Here is a 20576-nt window from a genome sequence, read left to right as displayed (position 1 = left end):
AATCCATATTGAGAAAAAGAAATTCAAGCCAGTAATTGCGTTCCTTAAATAAATGTAGTACAGTCAGCTTGGATACACAACTTTGAGAAATATCCTTATCATTTGAAGAAACGGGAAGAAAAAAAGAAAATTCAAGCTGAGCTAACAATATACAGAGGTCAGAGTGTGTTCGAGAGCATACAACTGAAAGAAATGTTGGTTAAAAGACAAGAACAAGACTAATCAATTGAAGGATAAAAAAGCACCTATAAAATCTTCCTCCAGTCACCTCTTCTACTGGGTCGAGGTTCAGAAAATCCACAATACGGCATCATAAGGTGTAACAATCTGGATAAACAGCAGTCTGCCGAACTTCAATGCCTCCATTGTCTCTCCTGGAATATTTGCCCTAGTTTCATAAACAAAGCTTGCTGCTCCTCCAATGTAAGGCTCCCCAATATCTACAGCACCAGAAGAATTTAGACATTCTGTCCATGCTAGCTCAAAGGATTCAATAAGAATTTCACTGTGTTCTGCCTGGAATTAGGCATAAACATTGACAAGGAACTTGGAGGTAATCCTCTCATTTTTCACTCAATTTAGACTTTCTCTACAAGTATGAGATAGAATAGTTACAAGATAAACAGTTACCTGGTCCAAAATCATCTCAACTGAATAGTCTTGTGGAACAATAAATGACTGATGATAGATGTAAGCGAAGACAGCCATTATCATCTGCAATATGCAAGTTAAATTAAAGCAGAAAAAATATTTATAATTGTGCTTGTAAATGCATAAGATAGACTATATTGTGCAAGAGGAATGTAGAAAAGAATACAACATCGAAAAGATAACAGTGGAAAGCACAAAGCAAAGGTGAACTATCTGAAACAACTAAACTTAGTGGGATTATGCGGGCAATAAAATCAAGCATCAAGATCAAAACATTCAGTTTACCTGACAGTCCATTCTATCAGTAAATCCACCATGTCCAGGTATGCTATCTCCAAAATCCTGTATTTATAGGAAGGCAAGGGTAATGGAGAGAGATAGCGATATCAGCATTCTGAGAATTTCAAAGACATCTCATAACTTATAAATACAGATTACCTTGATCTTAAAGGCTCTCTTGAAGCCACTGGCAAAAAAACCTCCAAAAGGTGCTATAATTGATGCAAATAGACCCAAGCACAAAGCATGCCATTGCACGGGCAAAATTGATATCTCTTTCCAGGGAAACTGTAAAAGCACCAGCATATCTTTCACTAATATGCAACGAGAAGTGACACAAGATGACACACAGATATTCAAATATTTCAAACAAGAAAGAAGAGTCTAAGCATTAAGCTTGAAGTTAGAACAAATGAAACATGTATGTTGGAGTGTTTAAGTGAAGAACTTCAATGAGAAATCTAGTACTGAACTAGCTTCAAATCTAGAATACTAGGATCAAGCACAAACTTGAGCTAGGCCAAAATAAAAAAAAAGATGGATTGTTTGAAATTGTTTTGTTTAGTGTGGCTAAACCCAACACAAGCAAAGATTATTCGAACTGAACACTTCTAGAAGTGAGAAAAGAAAAATCTACACAGTAGAAAGATGAATTTATCAAGTGGATAAAGTGATATGCTCACATACACTTGAAATAAACAAAACATGCTTAAAATTCTTGATCTTTTATCATTTTTCTATCTTTCACTCACCCAATCAGGCAGCCATCTCGGTAAGGAATAGTGCTCTGGTGTAAATAGTGGACCAGGATCGCACTGAAGCCACCCTGTTGATAAGTCCTGAAAGCTTTCCAACAATATTGAGAAACATATGAAATGGCACAGAAGAGTGTCATAAGAAATTTGTATTTTTGTGCAGTCAATTAATTTACCTTCCTTGGACATGTCAGCCACTGGAAGCACCCTAATACATTTGCTAACTGATTCACATACAATGTAAACACAATGAAACCCCATCATAAAACAATATTGTTATGTGAAGAGAAAATATGTATATACACGCACATATATCACATTCATCCTACCTCCATCTATATTCTTTTCCCTCTTTTGCAACTGAAATAGTGTAGCAAGCAGGTTCATATGAAAGCATGGGTCATGCAATTTGATTCTAAGAAAAAGACCACCATTTTCGATACTTCTTACAAGCACTCTTATAAACTAGGCAACTACATGAATGGAACTTAACCGAAATACAAAAAGGATCTTTGAAGGCATAGATACAGAACACAACAGCGTCAGGAGTTAAAATTCATTGATGATACTGCACAATGTTTAAACCAAACAGTCGCCTGAAATATCATACTTCAACCAAACAAAAGAAATGACCACGATAATTAAACACAAAAACATAATCCATAAAATTCAAATCCTTTATTAGTCTTTCAACATTAGTCTTGAGGCCAATAAGCTAATATGTCTTTAATATTTAATCTAAATAATATTTTTCTAAAAAAAAAAAAGATGGACAAATGTATATTCCCAATTGAGTAGAAATTGTAATCTGATCAAGCTTCTGATCCATATACTTATGATCACAGTTCACTCACAACATAATGATAATGGTAACCAACTTAAAAGAATTCTAGTGAACATGAGTTCATTTCACTTCATTGAAGATATGCTTTTTCTCCAACAGTTGAACCAAGAGTCAATTAAGGAATGAATAATGCTTACCACAAATGCTGAGATAATAGTTGCCACTGATGCTCCAATAAAACCCTCCCATGTTTTCTTTGGAGATAACTTGATCAAAGGCGTTTTTCCAAAAAAGAAACCAAAGAAATAAGCAGCAACATCATTGATGACAATAAGTAATGCTGGTAGAAGAAACCTGTGAACATATCATGACTTCTCAGACAGCATCAAATGAAAAGAATTTCTAAAAGTTCAATATAAAATGCATAATTAGATGCATAAAAGAACTTAACATAGAAGAAAAGAACTAGCATTGTAATCATTTAACTGCAAAGAGAAATAAATTTGGTTACTGTTTAACTGTTATTTTCAATCAAGAGGAGAAGAACTACTTAAATAATCTGCAAAAAATTTGGCCTTTCTCTATTTATGACATTTATCGTCATACGTTTGTACTTGTAGGATTTGCTAGTTAAGCCATTACATTCTAGCAGTAATAAGCACACATGAATACTAGGCAATGTAGATTTAAATTGATACTAAATCAGATAAACATTTTTTTTTTGAACAATGGATCAGATAAACCTAAAATGAAGAATTATGATAGAACTCATGTTACCAGAAGATCCCTTCAAAAATATTGGCCACAGTGAAAGCAGATTGAGTAAACACTACAATGAGAATCATGTGCGTCCAAGCATATTGACTAAACTGATACTTGTACATCTTCTTCTTCAGTGTAAGAATGAACCACATAAAACCTGAAAAATCGAAGATGAAACCCATCTAATTATTCAAACATCAAGAATGAGCTCTCTGGACAGCACAGGGTAGCAAATTACATGATAAGCTTAAATAAATCAGGATAAGAAATAAGATCCCTGGAAATTTGTTAAATTAGCACAATGAATGTAACCCAATTGCCTTTAATATATGATTATATGTATGTCTACTACTACAAAGCTATTTTACATAAACACTAGGATAGACATTAACAAACTCGAAAGTAAGAACTATTATGATAAATGGCCAAACCTGCAATGTATAAAAAGTAGCAAATGACCATCTGATACTTGATTAAACCGCTCACAAGCTTATAGAAGAATTTATCTGAAGTTACTGTGTTCACAAGTCGTTGGCTGATTATGCGGCCATACACAAAAAGCATTGCTGTGAAAAAGAAGTGCCTGCCATAATAAATGATACATTATCATCCACGTATGTCAGCCTGCTTGATGTTTTCACAATTAATGATTAGTTTTTCACTTTCATTTTGTCCAACACCAGAGCAAAAAACTAGCAATCTAGCTTACCAATTCAAGAGCCTAAATCCAGGAAGACGCCTATCTTCATGAGCTCTTCTGAGTAGATTGAACAGCTCTCTTGCCATAAATATTTGGATAACCACTACTGCTGCCCAAATGTAAAGATGCCCCATGTAAAGAATAAACAGAAAGACCCCAAGCATCCACAAGGATGAGTATGCTCTGATCCACATTGATTTGTATTTATCTTGGTCATTGATGAGTAAGTGACTCCCGTTCAATCTGCTTATCTCATGAGGAAGCTGCAACAAAAAACAGTAGCATAAATATTCCACCTTAAATATGCTATATACTGCCCATCTATGCATATAAAACACATCATAAGCATTCTGACCTGATGCCAAATTGATCATAGTGCCAAGGGCCTAAAACCTTAGAGCATTATGGCAAATTAAGTTATCAAATGCTTAGTTCTGACCTAAAATTCATTGATAAGACGGCCTCAAATTGGTGAGATTTTGATTACCAAAGAACTAAATTCTTGTATTTGCTATGTTCATCTTCGTACATAATATTTAGAGAGATTCAATTGAAAAAGATTACAACAGAAAATTAGTGAAGGAAATGAAACCAAAAGATTGTTTTCAAATACAATTCCTTAGCACAGAATTAATAAACAGCATTGAAGGCGATGCAAAATTTTGGCGCTTCTTGCACTAATTAAACTATGATATTTTCTCAACTACCCACTATTCAGTTGGTACACCCACATATATAACCATTGACTAATTCCATTGATTCAACAATAAACAACCAAGAAACAGAAAAGAAAGAAAGAACGGTACAAACTGACCTCATTAGAACGCCTGCGATGTCGGATTCTGGGCGTTGATGGTGCACTTGTATTATGCTCCTGCTTGTGCATAGCCATAGCTATTATTACTAAAACGACTCACTGCTCTGTGCTCAAACTTTGACAATGATGTTTTCTTCGTATCTGAAACAAGGAAATGAAATCAAGAAAATGAATCTCATCTCAGGAAATGATTTAAAAAAAAAAAAACACATATTAATTAATGCCAATTAAGCAAAGAAAGTTGTGTAAACTTATGTACGCTATGATGAATCTTGAGATTTTTTTTTATATTTTGATTACCAAAAAAATAAAAAGAGATTAAGGAATGTGCATGATTGAGTTTATCAACTTCTTCGCATTGTTTTATATGTTTATGTTTATCTCTCACCGATCAATCAACAAAATGGAATAGCAAAATCAAAAAAGAAAAAGAAAAAAGAAAAACAGAAAGAAAAGGAAAGAAAAAGATAACTACAGAATTGCACGCCGTTTACAGGGCTATTGACCTGGCAATACCCTTGATTGCCACGTGGAAAACTATATTAGTTGCAAGGACTGTAACGATTCAGATCCTTCCCTTCCCAAACCCATCTGAAGAGTGAAGATGGTCAATCTCTTTGTAACAGAGATTATATTATTAGTTTCAGAATCTATTTTACATGTTAATTTCTCAGTATCCAAATACAAAGCAAATCATTCCTATGATCTCTTTGTTATTTCTATAATGATTAATGACTTCGTTAAGGTGAAGCATGTTGTTTGTAGGGAAAATGATTTTTCGTATTTTAGATACATGGGTGAGTGAGATCTTCATGTGATACAGGTTTAGATATTTGTGACTGCTTCAAAAGATATAAGAATTTATTTTTTAAGTTTTTAATATACTTCACATGAAATTCAAAGAATGCAATTTAATTCTTTTATTGATTAAATTTTATTTTTTTCAATTGACTGACATAAAAGATTGACGGAGGAATAAAAAATTTAAATTATAGAATTAATTTTTAAATAATACATTAAGGTATTATATGTTAAAAAATCGCAAGAAAATCACAATTTTTTATTAAAAGAGAGAAAAATCTTTTAATACATATATAAATTTAGAGATTACTCGTGCTATGATATACTTATAACTCAGTCCAAATGAAAAAAAAATATTTAATTCATTTCGTCCCATTATTAGTGGTAGAACTCAGAAACGAATTTAAATTATCTCATCTGATTATTCATTTTAAATTATACTTAAACTATTTATATATATATATATATATATATATATATTATTTTATTTTTAGAAAAATTAAATATTATTTTAAATTTTTATTTTTTAATTATATTTAATAATAATTAAAATATTAAATAAATTAATAAAAATATCATATTTTAACATAAAAATTATAAAATGAATATAATGGATATCATCCGAACTGAACTCAACCCCGTTTCAAAAGACAAATTTACTTCCTACCCTCTTTGGTCCATGCTCCTACGGGGCAAGAACACAGGAGGCCGAACACACCCCGCTGCCGTTCTTATTCGGCTTGCTTGCATCATGCATGAAATTTACTTTCTTAATTGACTATAATTTAGTTGAATACAATTGACAAATTACTAAAATGAATAGGCTAAAAAATAAAATGGAAACTAATTGTGTATTGAATTCAAACTCAAGAGACGAATTTGGCATTTTAGGCGGCTTCTTGTTTATGCAGAGAATGAACAGTATGAACCCAACAAGTGGTTGGTGGTGGTGGGAATAAAAGCAATAAAACATGCTCCATGTTGGTTATTGATGCATGAAGGTCATTTTTGGTGGTGTCCATGTTCTGCCTCTGCCTGAATAGAGACCACCAACCACTAACATCCCCAAGTTAAAGTATGTCAACGGGACCCCAGCTAGTGACCTATATATAAGCTTCCTTGCATGTTGCTCATTCCTGATAATTTCTTCCGATTTCTATGAACTAGCGAGCCAATCACTAAGTAGGGATGCTCCCTCCCGAACCTTTTCGAAACTGATCAGGAATGGATGCCACTATCCCAGCTCCAATTCAGCTATATTCTATTGATCATGCCCCTTTCTACAGTTGTGTATTATTTGGAGACGTTTTCGGCTCCATGAGAGAAAATTCATCGAAAAAAGGAAAGTATTTCTCTTCTCATCTCGAATCATATTTCGATATACATATATAGAAAAATCATAAATATAGAATGCGACATTAATTAAAATGCATATATTTATTCCATACAATATAAAAATCATGAGAGAATATATATTTTATTTCTGAGAGGCGCTATAATTAGAGATATCATTATTTTTAATATAAAAATTTATATAAAAATAAAAAATACTTATTTTCAAATGCTGATTAAATTATTGATTTATATAATTTAAAATAACCAATTAGATTTATGACGAAACCTCTAGAAATCAATCACCTTCTACATGTTAATGTCAACTACTGTTTCTCTTTTTTAAGTGACATTATTTCAGCTTTGTATTAAATTCTTGTACTGTTCCTATCATATCAAAACATTACCATGAAGCTAATGTTTTAATTGAATGTTGAATTGTACACAAAGAACACTCAGAAAAAGAAAGTTTTTTGAGGCTAATGTTTCTTTGTAAATTCTGGGCTTTGTTCCTCTGTTAATGCAATTTACTTTATGTTTAAAGAACTAAGAGTAATTAACTAATTAAAGCCCTAGTTAGCTAGGCATGAGCTTTTGTTAAACTTTTAGGCATAAAAAACAAAACAAAATAATTATAGAATAAGCTAATAAGTACAAGAATCATGTGAGGTGGTATTTGGATGGTTCAATGCACACAAATCAATTCTATTCATGCTATCTCTGTTTTGCCCACATGAGGCATACCCTACAAAGCTTCTCTCATTGGTCTCTTGTATTTTATTTTAGGATTTGTTTTCAGACACAAAATGATTCACCTGCTTAAACCCATCAATTTTTATTTCTTTTTTTATTTTTGCTACTCACTTAAAATATTAGTCAAATTTTTTGAAGCCAAATCTTTGTACCATTTTATTAATGGTTAAATAGCAAGAGCAACCCACAAAAGCAAACACATGAAATATAATATCATTATGTATTGTCAACTAAAATAAATGTTTCTTGTGGACTAACAAAATGGGTACATCATGTTTCAAGCTAAACTATAGAATATGCACATTTTGTGGAGCAATTGCAAGGAAGTAGGAGGGGAATGTTACTATTACTACTAGGTTTTGATTTTTAAAAATTTAAAATGGTTATTTTATCAATAAACTAAAAAAGATTATATAATTTCTACCTCACAAAATAAAATAAATAAAGAATTAATATTTTAAGACAGAAAACTGATACCAAATAGGTTGAATTTTGACTTCCTGATCTCATTTTTCTTTGTTTCGATCCAAATTCTACATACAACAAACTTAATATTAAATTAAAAAGTGCTCCTATTAATCTATTAATGTAAATAATAAAATTCTAAAATATTTTCTTTCCATTTATCTAACAGAAAAAGGAAAGCTGGTTGTGTCGTATCTAGCATGTGATGCAAACAAACAATATCTCACCATCTTTTTTGATATATAACGATAAATCATTATTATTACTATTATTATTATTATTATTATTATTATTATAAGTTTTGGGTTTTGGATTTGGACTGACTGGGTATCTAAAACACTAATATATGTCTTAAATATCATAACAACTTTGCATGGTGATGCATTAAAGATTAAAGAAGAAAAAGACTGATAATATACGTGATGGACACCTTGCATTGACAAGTGACCTTTCCCTCCCTTACTCTCATTTTGCTTTCCAATTTTTAATTCCATTTACGCCCTTCTTCTCCATTTTAACTACCATTTTGCCACTTCTTTTTGTTTTTCCTTTTTTAAAAAAAAAAAAAATTGCTTTCACCATTGACTAGGTAAATTAATTTTAATTTTTCTCTGTATATTTGGCACCTAGTTAAATATATATGTATATTGGTTACGAATACTAAAGCTGGCCAACACTAGCTTTTTCCTTCTTTGTAGATACTCATCAATGTTGGCCAAATCTATCTTCCAATTATGGTACAGAGAAAGAGACATGATGGTAAACTTTTTACTAATCATTAGGAATTTTTATTTTTATACTAATAATGACCATACTATATTTCTACTTTTAAATAGATTAATAAAATAATTCAATTGGGTATCAATATCATTTGATATTGAATTTATCAATTAAAATGTTATACTTTATTTGATATAAATGTATAAATCTTATTTTTTATATTCATTCATGAAAAATTACAAATATAACTAAAATTTACTATTAGAATTTCTTAATATTTTTAAAAAAATTATTGAATTTTATAAATTGAATCAGATAAATCATTTAACAACGATCATCGTCATTAAATAAATAACTTAACAACAATCATCATCATCGAAATATTTAATTTGATTACAACTAATTTTACATACTTTTGTCTTGGATGGCCACTCCAAATTAAATATGAACACCACCATTTCTAATTCTAGCTAAGACATTTACACATGCATTGTTTCCCTCCAGCATACTTGTTTATTCTCTAGTAGCCCCACTAATAAATTCAGACAGGTAAAAAAGTTAAATGCCTATATTGCCATATTTAGACATGTATGTGTACTTTTGTGCTGACCGTCCGATTGGTTGATTGTTGATTGTTAAAAACCACAAACTGACCCCACAAAGTTACATATTTAATGGGCCCCACCCCAGAACTGACCGCACTACCAGTCAAACCTGAAGAAGAAAAATGAGTTTACTGCATAGTGAGTGACAGTGTCATTTTCGTAAATAAAGCCGAAAAATGTGGGTACTAAGGGAACAAACTAAACAATTAGATTTAGATATAAAAAGGGACCCACCATCCATATCCCTGCCTCTTTTTCTTTCTTTCCCTGTCTTTGTCCTTTTGTAAGCTTCTTCTATTATCAGTGTACACAAACACTGAGAGACCCGAAGACCAGAAAAGAAGCAAGCTTTAGATCTGAGACTAACAAACCCACACAAACCATAGCTCCAAGGACGATCTGGGTAAGCATTCTTTCCGTTGTCCCTGCCCTACACTTCAACTATCTTTATTTTTCTTGTTCTTTTTCTTTTCTTCTTTTTAAGTCTAATGCAGGTGTATGGTTTTCTTGATCTCATTTTTAGTAGTTTCTGACTCCTGGGTCATGCTTGTCTTTGAGTTTTGTAGTTACATGAGAGATCTAGGTGGGCTTGAAGCTGTTGCTTAGTTGATTGAGTCAATGTTTTGTTTATGATGGTGAATTTTTAGTTCAAATGAGGGTTCTGGGTTCTTTGGTTAAAATTATGATTGATAAGAAATGGGAGGTGAATCTTGAGCGACTCTGATTGTTGGGTTTGATTAGTGTGTTTACTTTTGGAAATTTGAGATCTTGGCATTTCTTTTGATCCTTAGTTGGGTAGTGAAATGTGCCATGATTAGTTTAATTAAAATGATGCTTTTCGTTTGGTTGCTGAGTAATTGATGGGGAGGAAAAAAGAAGTCAAATTGTTATCCTGATCCAGTAAAGTGAGTTGTTTTGGTGCAATGAAGTAATGTCTTGTTTGGACGCTGATAATACTTGAGCAAGAGAACAAGGATAATAAAGTTCTAATTCAAGTAGAATAAGTTGTCTGGTATGCGGTAAGTGACATATGGGGAAGAGAAGAAGTCAAGTTGGTATCTTCTTCATGCCTGAACCACTTGATATTCAGAATTGTAGCACTTTTTTAGAAATCAAATAGCACTACTAAGTTCTAAAGTGATAAAGTGATCTGCAATGGGTGTTTCTCGCCTTACTAAAACTCTGATTCTGTGATCATTGAGTGGAGCTCTAATTGCCAAATCATTGAAAGGCTACCTTTCTATAAAATGAGTTTGAACTGTTAAACCGGCTAGTGTTCCTCCTTCACAGGCTTAATGATTTTTATTTTTTCAACTATTTCAGTTCTTCAAGGCTTTTGAACCTTCTATTCATTAATATTTTGTGGCCATTTCTGACAGGTGTGCATGTTTTATTTGTCTGATAAAGGTCTGTCTATCACTGGTCAATAAAGGTACACATTTGATGCTTAGTTCTTGGTCTGTAGTTATGTGTGTATAATAGTGGATGTTTCTTCATACAGACAAAAATAAATTTATAATTTCTTTTGAATGCTCTATGGTCCATGGTAGGTTGTAGATTTACCATAAATGGCAGTCACAGAGGGTCATAATCCCCTTCTTGGAGAAACAACTTGTGGTACTTTGTTACAGAAATTGCAGGTATTTTATTATACATTACTTTCTTTTTCAAATTTCATTTTCAGCTTTTCTTTTTCGCCGTCCATTGTTTTCTATAAAGAAATAGCTAACTTGCTGCCCTCAATGTCTGCTAGGAAATCTGGGATGAGGTTGGTGAAAGTGATGAAGAACGGGACAAGATGCTTCTTCAAATAGAACAAGAGTGCTTAGATGTGTATAAGAAAAAAGTTGAGCAGGCTGCAAAATCAAGGGCACAGCTTCTTGAGGCACTGTCAGATGCCAAAATTGAACTGGCCAATCTTCTTTCAGCCCTTGGAGAAAAAAGCTTCGTCGGAATGGTGGGTAATATGCTTTATTTGGTCTTATCTGTGGCGATGTAAGAAAATTGGATGCATGATCCTTATGGTTCTCATTCTCTGTGTAGCCTGAGAAAACTTCTGGAACAATCAAGGAACAACTTGCAGCTATAGCACCGGCACTTGAACAACTGTGGAAACAGAAAGAAGAGAGGGTAAAGGAATTTTCTGATGTACAGTCTCAAATTCAAAAAATTTGTGGAGAAATTGCTGGGAGCTCAAATGTTAATGGGACTCCAACAGTTGATGAGTCTGATCTATCTCTAAAGAAGTTAGATGAATATCATGTGCAACTTCAAGAACTTCAAAAGGAAAAGGTAATCCTTGGTATTCGTAATGATCCATTAGTACTAAATATCATGTAGTTCCAAGTTTGTAAGTGTACCAAGTTTACTACTGCTAATTGGTTATTTGTTATGGCAGAGTGATAGGTTGCAGAAGGTCCTTGAATTTGTGAGCAGCGTGCATGATCTCTGTGCTGTCCTGGGGATGGACTTTCTCAGTACTGTAACTGAAGTTCATCCAAGCTTAAATGACGCTACTGGTGTGCAGTCCAAAAGCATTAGTAATGATACATTAGCGAGGCTGGCTAAGACTGTCTTAGCTTTAAAAGAAGACAAGAAGCAGAGACTTCATAAGGTAAGGTTTCTAATTATTTATTGTGAAAGAAATGTATAACTTTGTAATTTTCTTTCATACTTGTGTTTGAGCAGTTAAATACTACTTGGAAACTTTGGCAGTTTTAACTTGAGGAATGATGAATGGCTGATCCTCTTGATAGTGTAGTAACTGTAAATAGTTTAGTAATTCCTGTAAATCTGAATAAGAGGATTCATCATTCATTTCTTTCTACAAAAGAGAAAATATTTCTTGCATGTGTTATTTCTGTTTGCCAACTGTGGACTTCAAAGCATTAAAAAGAAAAAAAAGATTGTTTTGATTCTGGTTAATTTGTCTTTGGTATAATTTACGAGCATTATCCAATTAAAAATAAGTGGTCAAAATTTGTTATTTTATGAATTCATTAGAACGTTACAAGGTTTTTCCTTGTGTACTTAAATCAGTCATTTTTTGGATGGGTGAAGAAATCTGGGACTTTTCTTGTCTCTCTTAAAATCATATGTATATGCTTCTTCTTGAAAAATAAGATAAAGCTATTTGACATGTATCTTCTTTCCACAGCTTCAAGAGCTAGCAGTTCAGCTGATTGATCTGTGGAATCTGATGGATACCTCCGAAGAAGAAAGGCAATTGTTTGATCATGTTACCTGTAACATATCAGCTTCAGTTGATGAAGTGACTGTCCCTGGTGCTCTTGCGGTGGATCTGATTGAACAGGTATAGGTATTTTGCAGCTAAACAGAAATATTAGATTGCATAAACTGTAATAGCAGTTTACTCATTTCATTGTCCTTTGTTTTAAGGCCGAGGTTGAAGTGGAAAGGCTTGATCAGCTAAAAGCTAGCAGGATGAAAGAAATTGCTTTGAAAAGGCAAGCAGAACTTGAAGAAATATATGCCCGTGCACATATAGAAGTAGATCCAGAGGCTGCTCGAGAAAAAATCATGGCATTGATCGATTCTGGTAGTGTTGAGCCTGCTGAGTTACTGGCTGACATGGATAATCAGATATCAAAAGCCAAAGAAGAAGCTCTTAGCAGAAAAGAGATTTTGGACAAGGTTGAGAAATGGATGTCAGCATGTGAGGAAGAGAGCTGGCTTGAGGACTACAATAGGGTATCTATGATTCTCTCTTCTCCTCCAAATTTTAGATGATCTTACTTGACAATATCCAATTGTGAATTCCATGTAAAATATAAAGCTTACCTGTACTGAACTTTAAAATCTACTAGATTAATGAGGAAAGAAACAGATGAAAAAGATGTAGTTCATCAGGGGATAAATGTAATTTGGGTGTAGAACTTTTCTTTTGCATAATAGCTGACTCGGGTGTTAAAATAGTTGGCTATGTGTTGAAACAGGATGAAAACAGGTACAATGCTAGCAGAGGCGCGCACTTAAATCTCAAGCGTGCAGAGAAAGCCCGGGTATTGGTAAACAAAATTCCAGGTATCTGTCAAATTAAGAGCACCTGATCTATCAGACTTGATTTTTGATAGATAAGTTCGTTTAAACATTTATGATTTTTATTTTGATTGCTTCTTTTGGCCATGTAGCACTGGTGGACACCTTGGTCGCCAAAACTCGAGCATGGGAGGATGATCGCGGCTTGCAATTTGCTTATGATGGAGTCCCTCTCCTGGCAATGCTAGATGAATATGCCATGCTCAGGCAGGAAAGAGAAGAGGAAAAACGAAGACTTAGGGTGAGTTCAATTAAGTGATGTCTGTGGATTCATACTTGAATTTAGGACCAGCTTGTTTTGAGTTCACTTTGGTCTAAGTTGACTTTAGGCTTGTCAGTCTTTCATTTGTGTATAAAGGTTGTAAGAGTGATATAATCACTGAAGGAGGCTTCAACATTTGGATTTGCAGGATCAAAAGAAGTACACCGAGCTGCAAAGCACAGAACAAGAAGCTATTTTTGGTTCAAGGCCCAGCCCTGCTCGATCAGTAGGTACAAAAAAGGTGGTGGGGCCTCGTGCAAATGGAGGTGCAAATGGCACTCCCAGCAGACGACTATCCTTGAATGCTCATCAAAACGGCAGCAAGTCCAGTACTAAAGAAGGGAGGAGAGACAGTACTAATAGGCCAGCAGCCCCTCTTAACTATGTAGCCATATCAAAAGAGGATGCTGCATCCCACATTTCTGGTACTGATACTGTTCCAGCTTCACCATGACTAAATAAAACAGATCTCTGTAGGTTTACACCCTTTTGATATTACTATTGTGTAGGAGCTTGTTGTAGCGATATAGATGCGAAAAACCGAGAACTGGGAGAGTAAACTGTATTTTTTTTCTTCTTTTTTTCTTTTTCCTTTTTAGCCTTGTATGATCTATTGGCATTTGGAGCTGTTATAATTTATGGTGCTTTACTTCTTCGAGTCAGATCTAACTGTAGTCACTAGTTCATTTACTGCCTCACGGGTTAGCATCTGCCAACAATTTGTAGGCAACAATCTGTTCAATTGTTTACCCCATTGATGTTATTACTCCTCCGGCAGGATATCAACCAAGACTTGAGAAACCACCGTATCTCATGGCTAGATTTTCACATTAGGAAGATTTAAGGGTTTGAGGTCGTAATCTCATGGATTTAAGGGTGCCTTTGCAGTTGGTAAATTGTCCCCTGGAATCTTGTCAATAATTTTATTAAGGGTGGTTTTGCTGCCCTCAGGTGACATACAAACAAACTATGGCACACTTTGGAGTGCAAGAACATGGTAACTGCAAGGTCTGTCATGGTTGCCCCCAGCCATAAAAAATTGCTTCACAGGTCATAGCTCACCATAATATACTACATAAACCATAAATTAGAAATCATTATAAATTATCATATGGAAATTATGTTTGAGTTGACACCACTTTTGCTAATAACTTGCATTCATATGTAAGGATTCAACTTTTAAGAATTTGAATAAATTTGAAACTCCTTCCCATAAACAACAAAGTAAATGTATAGAAATTTTTTGAAGAAGACAACCTCAGGTTTGGCATATTGTACTATTCCTCTCCTGACATTTTAAGAATATATCAAAATGCCTCCTTTCTTTTGTGACATTATTAATGAAGTCCCTTTCTGCTAGATTTTCTGTTAATCCATAATTAGATAAAAATACCAAACTTGCCCTTGAAAATCAATTTCTACAACTAGCATCAATATTTGTTTTACCTCTTTCCTTTTCTTCTTTACAAATGACATTTCCATGTTGAAAATTACAAACAAATGCAATATTTTCATTATAAATAAGTCTCTCTCAATCTTCTTTACAAATGAATCTCTCTCTATCTTCTTCCACTATCTCATCCTTTTCCTCTCCACTTGCTTCTAATTTTGCTCTTGCTTCTTCAACGTCTTTGTAGTTCTGCAGCATTATTTGCAGCTTTTTGATTGACCAAGTAGTCTTAAAATAGCAATAAATTCAAGTAATTTTAACAACCTATAACCAATTAAGAGTAAAAAAATCAATTTCATGGTGTTCTCTTCAACAACCGACCTAAGGCTATTAAGGTCAATTTCATGGTGTTGATTATTTTTGTTATTTTCTTTGTGCAATTTCTTCAAGGGCTTTTCTTACATTATTTTGATGAATTTTTTAAAGAAAAATTTATAAAATTTTATTAATATATAGTGGAATATGATAGAAGTAGTGGTGGTCTGATGAAACGAAATAAGAAGTTTAAAATTATAAATAAAGGAGTGATGGTAGTGGAGGAAATGAATGACAGTAGGTATTTCTAAGTCGAGAATAAAAAAAAATTGTAGGAAACTAGCTATACATAGAATTCAATCTTTGGAAAAATAAAAAAAAAATAAAAAAACAAAAACTTATAGGGGTATTTATGTATTCTCCATATAAAATTGACAAAAATACCTAAAAATAGGGGGATTTTAATATGGTATCGGGGCATTTACTATATATTTAGAATGGGAGGGGAGAATATTTTAATATGTCAAACCTTAGGGGGTAAATAGTATAAATCCCTTTATTATTTGGGATGAACTTGCAAGGGTAATCCCGCAATTTCATCAAAGGCAAAGGACTAAAAAGCTGACAGCTGATCTGGAAAACCGACGTAGTTTTTACATATTATTGGCTAGCCATTGCAATTTCAACTTCAAGTTTCGAAGAATTGCCTTCCCCGATCAAACTCAAAGCTCGAAGTTTCTCCCTGATCAAACCTAAGGAAATGGGGAGCGAAAACGAACCCGCAAAACTACTGTTGCCGTATCTACAACGAGCCGATGAACTGCAAAAACACGAACCTCTAGTTGGTTATTATTGTAACTCTCTTTCCCTCTCCTTTTAATTGCAAAACCTAAAGGTCTATTTATTTCTATCACTAAATATCTGAATGATCACTTAATTGTTTTTTATTAGGTCGATTATATGCGATGGAGAAGGGGTTAAAGATTCCACAAAGCGAGCGAACCAGAACCACTAATTCTCTTCTTGTTTCCCTTATGAATCAGCTTGAAAAGGTTTCTCCTTTTTCTCATTGTTATTATTGTTTTTCCTAATTCAATTTATTTTATATATTTATGATTGCACTGGTACTGAGGCGCTGGGTGTTGTGAATAAGTTGACCTGGTTGCCTATTTTCAATGTGCAAAATCAATTGTTGGGATCCGCTTTGCAGCTTAAAGTATTTTCTTTGTTTTTTTGCTGCCTGTAATGCCCATACATGTACAAGAGTTTTGATTTTTGAGCTATTTTATTAACCTAAATATCCTGTCTCTTTTACATTTAACTAAACTTTCTTTGCTACTGATTGTTTGCCTGTTTTGATTTTTGACAATTTTTGTTATTCCCAATGTGCTTCATGTTTTACTTGATTTTATTTTTCTGGTTTGGCAATTATTGGTTTATCCTGTTTTTCTTTTCCTTCTCATAATGGTTCCTGGTTCCTGGTATTGTACAGGATAAGAAGACGCTGAAGTTGGGGCCTGAAGATAACTTGCACGTGGAGGGATTTGCATTAAATGTTTTCGCAAAGGCAGACAAGCAAGATCGAGCTGGACGGGCAGATTTGTATGTCTATTTTAGCCTTATTATAGATAGTGAATTGATGCATACTTGAGGCTTAATTATAGTTGCTTTTCCTTTTGATTGACTTACCTGAGGGACATGGGCTCCTGTTTGCAGAAGCTGGTTTGAAAGCCTAATCTGTTAGGAGAGCTGTGGGTCATATATTATTAAGATATATAAGCTAAACGGTTTGAGCTAATGATGCATGGTACATTAGCCATTTACTGATGTGATACCACCTCATCCGCCATGCTTCAAAGATTTTATTTCTTGTATTGGGGAAAAAAGGGGTTGAGCAGAGTTTCATTTAAGTGTTTTAGGCCTTTACATGATAGTTGACAATCAAATTTATAGTTTTCCATGATTGATTCATATATCACAAGAAAATTTCTTTTTCTGCCACATTATATGTGTTTGGTGAATATGATTTGACTGAATAATTCCAGTGTTAAGGAACCTCAGTTATGACACTTATCATCTGAATCCTGGGGCGGGGGCATGGCAGCAGGAAGGCATGTAGTCCTTTATTTGATCATTTGACTGTACTGGACCTAATCTGTGACATCAATGTTTGATAATAATAATGATATAGCTAATGGAATAAGATATTTAATGGTATTTAACAGCATTTTAAGTTCATATTCATGTGATTAATTGGAGAAATTTTCCATTCTAGGTTTTTGATTTAAAGCTTGTGCTTGGTTGCAGGAATACGGCAAAAACATTTTATGCAGCAAGCATTTTCTTTGAGATTTTAAACCAGTTTGGTGACCTCCAGCTGGATGTGAGTTTCAGGAAATCTTATTGCATATGAAAGCCCTATTTATTCTTCAAAGAGTTTAAGGATTGTGCAACCTGAACTTGAATATTTGAGCATCAAAGATCAATGCATTATATGGTTGATAGATAGATGGTATCTATCTTTATGATCACAAAAAAAAAAAAAGGAAAATTTATTGTTGTGTTTATATTTTTCATTTATTTTACAGCTTGAGCAGAAACAGAGGTATGCAGTTTGGAAAGCTGCAGATATAAGGAAAGCTTTGAAAGAAGGAAGGAAGCCCAATCCAGGTCCTCCTGCTGGCGATGAAGACTTATCAATTCCATCGAGTGCACCTGGCAATGGTTATGTATGTTTTCACTTTCAATCGTTTGAGCTTATAAATGAAACTTGACATGATATGTTTCTTTTAGAACTTTAAGTTTAGAATCTTTTAAGTGGAAGAAACAGAGAGAAGACTTTTGGCTTTAATTGGGGATGAGGAATTCAGTATGGGTAGCAGGGTTGGCATCTATCTTGGAATATTAGGTAGTCTTAAGGCCGTGTTATTAAGAAAAAGAAACAGGAATAGAAAAGGTTTCTTTTCTCACTTTCATTATTCATTTGTAGTACTCAGTGAACTTCAGCTATTAACAACCTTTTTACACTAAGTCTCTCTTTCTCGTGTCCTTCATTGTAGGTTAAACTGGTAAGCTAAAAGCTCCAAAAGAATAAGAATGAGAATTTGATCACCAATAAATATATGGAATCTTTGTGAATTTACTTGTTTAGTGGTTGGTGAATTAATGAAGGAAGTATCTAATTTACTTTTATTTCAGCAAACAATCAGTGAAACTTGGACATTTTTGAAGAATCTTCAAGCTATGTATGTCCTTGCAGGATCTTGGGACTACTGAGACTGTAGCTACCAGTCCTCGACAAGAATCTGATCAAAATTCACACTTCCACGATCAATTCAATGACCATCATTCGACAAGCATTCAACCATCTGTCCAGTTCCATGAGACGGTTAACAATCAGCATTCTGCTCACATGGCTTCACAGCCTCAGTTCCATGACTCAGTAGACAACCACCATCCCGCAAATATCCCACCATCGCATCCCTCTTACACTTCTGCTGGTTATCCTCCCCACGATTTTCATCCGCCTCCTCCAGCAAGCGGATCAGAGGATTCTCCATATTCTCAGCCATACCACCATCAGTCCTATTCACAAGAACCTCAACAGCCTGTGCTACGGAATTATCCATCCCATGAAGCACCCTCTTACTCATATCCCAATTTCCAGTCTTATCCCAGTTTCACAGAGAGCAGTCTTCCATCAGTACCATCACATATTCCTTATTATCAGGGCTCTGATTCTTCTTATGCTCCGCAATCAGCTCCTAGCAACTATCCATCAACTGCCCAATACACTTCAGGCAGTAGAAATGGAACCAGTTCGGATCCTGCTCCTACTCCCGCTCAAACATACCAATATGACAGCAATTATCAGCCTCCACCTGAGAAAATTGCCGAGGCACACAAAGCTGCTAGATTTGCAGTTGGAGCCTTGGCATTTGATGATGTGTCAGTTGCAGTGGATTACTTAAGGAAATCACTTGAATTGCTGACGAACCCATCGTCTGGTCAGTGAGTTATTCATTTCTTCCATTAAGGTCAGACTCCATTGGTGCTTCTATCATTTGGTTTTGACTTTTGAATCCTTCAATATGTAAATTGATTAGATATTTGCATAAAGAGACTCACAATTGTCCATTTTGACATACTGAGTGAATGAAAGTTATTATTTATAATTTCCTCTGCTCTTTGTGGCATCTCATTTCTGTTTGGATGTTGAGAGCTCAGTTTGTATATCAGTGTTTATTTGTTCTCAGATTGAAACCCTTTTCCAAAGATATTTGAAATTGCAAAGAATGGGACATATTTTGTTCTAATTTATCTTATAATGAAACCCTCTGTTCGATCCTTGGTGATTGGATTGGTGAATAGGATTCTACGTTGGAGTCTCAGATATTAATCTCTGGCTTGGGGGTAATAGCTATTGCGGTTCAAAATCATGTAACATACGTTATGGTCGTGGGCAATGTTACTGCTGCATTGAAAATCAATTTGTTTAAAAAAATTAATAAGGACGATTCCCTTGTTTGTCAAATCTGGCTTTAGATGCTCGCTAAATCTTGTTCAAGAATGATATGCTAGTGTAAGTTGTTAAGCTTTGTTAATATGTTAATTGACCCATATACTGTGATCTGCGGGGCAAAAACTGAACGTGCCCGTTACCTCGTATGTATTTGGTGTTTTAGACTCAACACCTGGTCGAATCTGAGCATAGTAATTTGACCCTTTAAGCTGCTTCAGGCCATGGCTCGTCGCTGTTGGTTTCTGGAAATTTCATATCCCATTTATGCTCACAATGTTAATACTATTCTGAATCTTTGATCCAACTGTATCTGTAAGTCTTTATCATAGTGGGCGAGTCATGGTATTTGTAACTATGATTCTTCCCATGGGAATATGATTATTGGAATTCCCAAATATGAATCTTTAGCTTTATTCTGGTTGTCTATGTGGTCGATGGTCTCAAGGTAAAAAGAGTTTTTACAAGCAACTTATAAGATTTTTAATGCAACTTGTTTGTCAAAATGCAACTGACAGGTTTAAAACCCTTGATTTAACACTTGATTTGTTACAATAAGACAATACATTGCTGTGTCCTTACCGTTGAATTTCGAAGTGTTCTGTCC

At 34.1% G+C, this 20576-nt stretch overlaps 3 protein-coding genes across 8 annotated transcripts; 2 read left to right on the top strand and 1 right to left on the bottom strand.

Moving 5' to 3' along the window:
* Positions 1–22: 22 nt before the first annotated feature.
* On the bottom strand, positions 23–5376 carry LOC8268125 (phosphatidate cytidylyltransferase 1). Of its 6 annotated transcripts, none has more exons than XM_048379532.1 (12): positions 5224–5376; positions 4746–4889; positions 3941–4194; positions 3663–3814; positions 3247–3388; positions 2667–2823; positions 1862–1909; positions 1683–1769; positions 1090–1218; positions 937–993; positions 631–714; positions 23–440 (listed from the first exon to the last, which is right to left on the bottom strand). In XM_048379532.1, the coding sequence occupies exons 2-12, from the start codon at positions 4821–4823 to the stop codon at positions 354–356; spliced, it is 1275 nt and encodes a 424-aa protein (XP_048235489.1). In that variant the 5' UTR covers positions 4824–4889; positions 5224–5376; the 3' UTR covers positions 23–353. The 6 variants fall into 6 exon arrangements, with proteins under 6 accessions (XP_048235489.1, XP_048235491.1, XP_048235487.1 ...); XM_048379534.1 differs by having other exon boundaries at positions 5255–5274; XM_048379530.1 differs by lacking the exon at positions 5224–5376 and adding an exon at positions 5049–5204.
* A 4303-nt stretch (positions 5377–9679) lies between these two features.
* Positions 9680–14407, top strand: LOC8268126 (65-kDa microtubule-associated protein 1). The gene is made up of 11 exons (XM_002531155.4): positions 9680–9827; positions 10804–10856; positions 10975–11064; positions 11178–11381; positions 11468–11716; positions 11823–12038; positions 12582–12737; positions 12824–13135; positions 13381–13468; positions 13576–13724; positions 13894–14407. Exons 3-11 carry the CDS (start codon positions 10993–10995, stop codon positions 14197–14199), a joined length of 1752 nt encoding a protein of 583 aa, XP_002531201.1. The 5' UTR covers positions 9680–9827; positions 10804–10856; positions 10975–10992; the 3' UTR covers positions 14200–14407.
* Positions 14408–16097: 1690 nt separating this feature from the next.
* Positions 16098–19625, top strand: LOC8268127 (protein HOMOLOG OF MAMMALIAN LYST-INTERACTING PROTEIN 5). Its single transcript, XM_015726634.3, has 6 exons — positions 16098–16304; positions 16402–16502; positions 16943–17052; positions 17758–17833; positions 18039–18179; positions 18710–19625. The coding sequence occupies exons 1-6, from the start codon at positions 16211–16213 to the stop codon at positions 19463–19465; spliced, it is 1278 nt and encodes a 425-aa protein (XP_015582120.1). The 5' UTR covers positions 16098–16210; the 3' UTR covers positions 19466–19625.
* The last annotated feature ends 951 nt before the right edge of the window (positions 19626–20576 follow it).

Source organism: Ricinus communis, chromosome 9 (assembly GCF_019578655.1).
Source record: "Ricinus communis isolate WT05 ecotype wild-type chromosome 9, ASM1957865v1, whole genome shotgun sequence".
Classification (NCBI taxonomy): Eukaryota; Viridiplantae; Streptophyta; class Magnoliopsida; order Malpighiales; family Euphorbiaceae; genus Ricinus; species Ricinus communis.
This window is presented reverse-complemented; position numbering and strand designations above follow the sequence as displayed.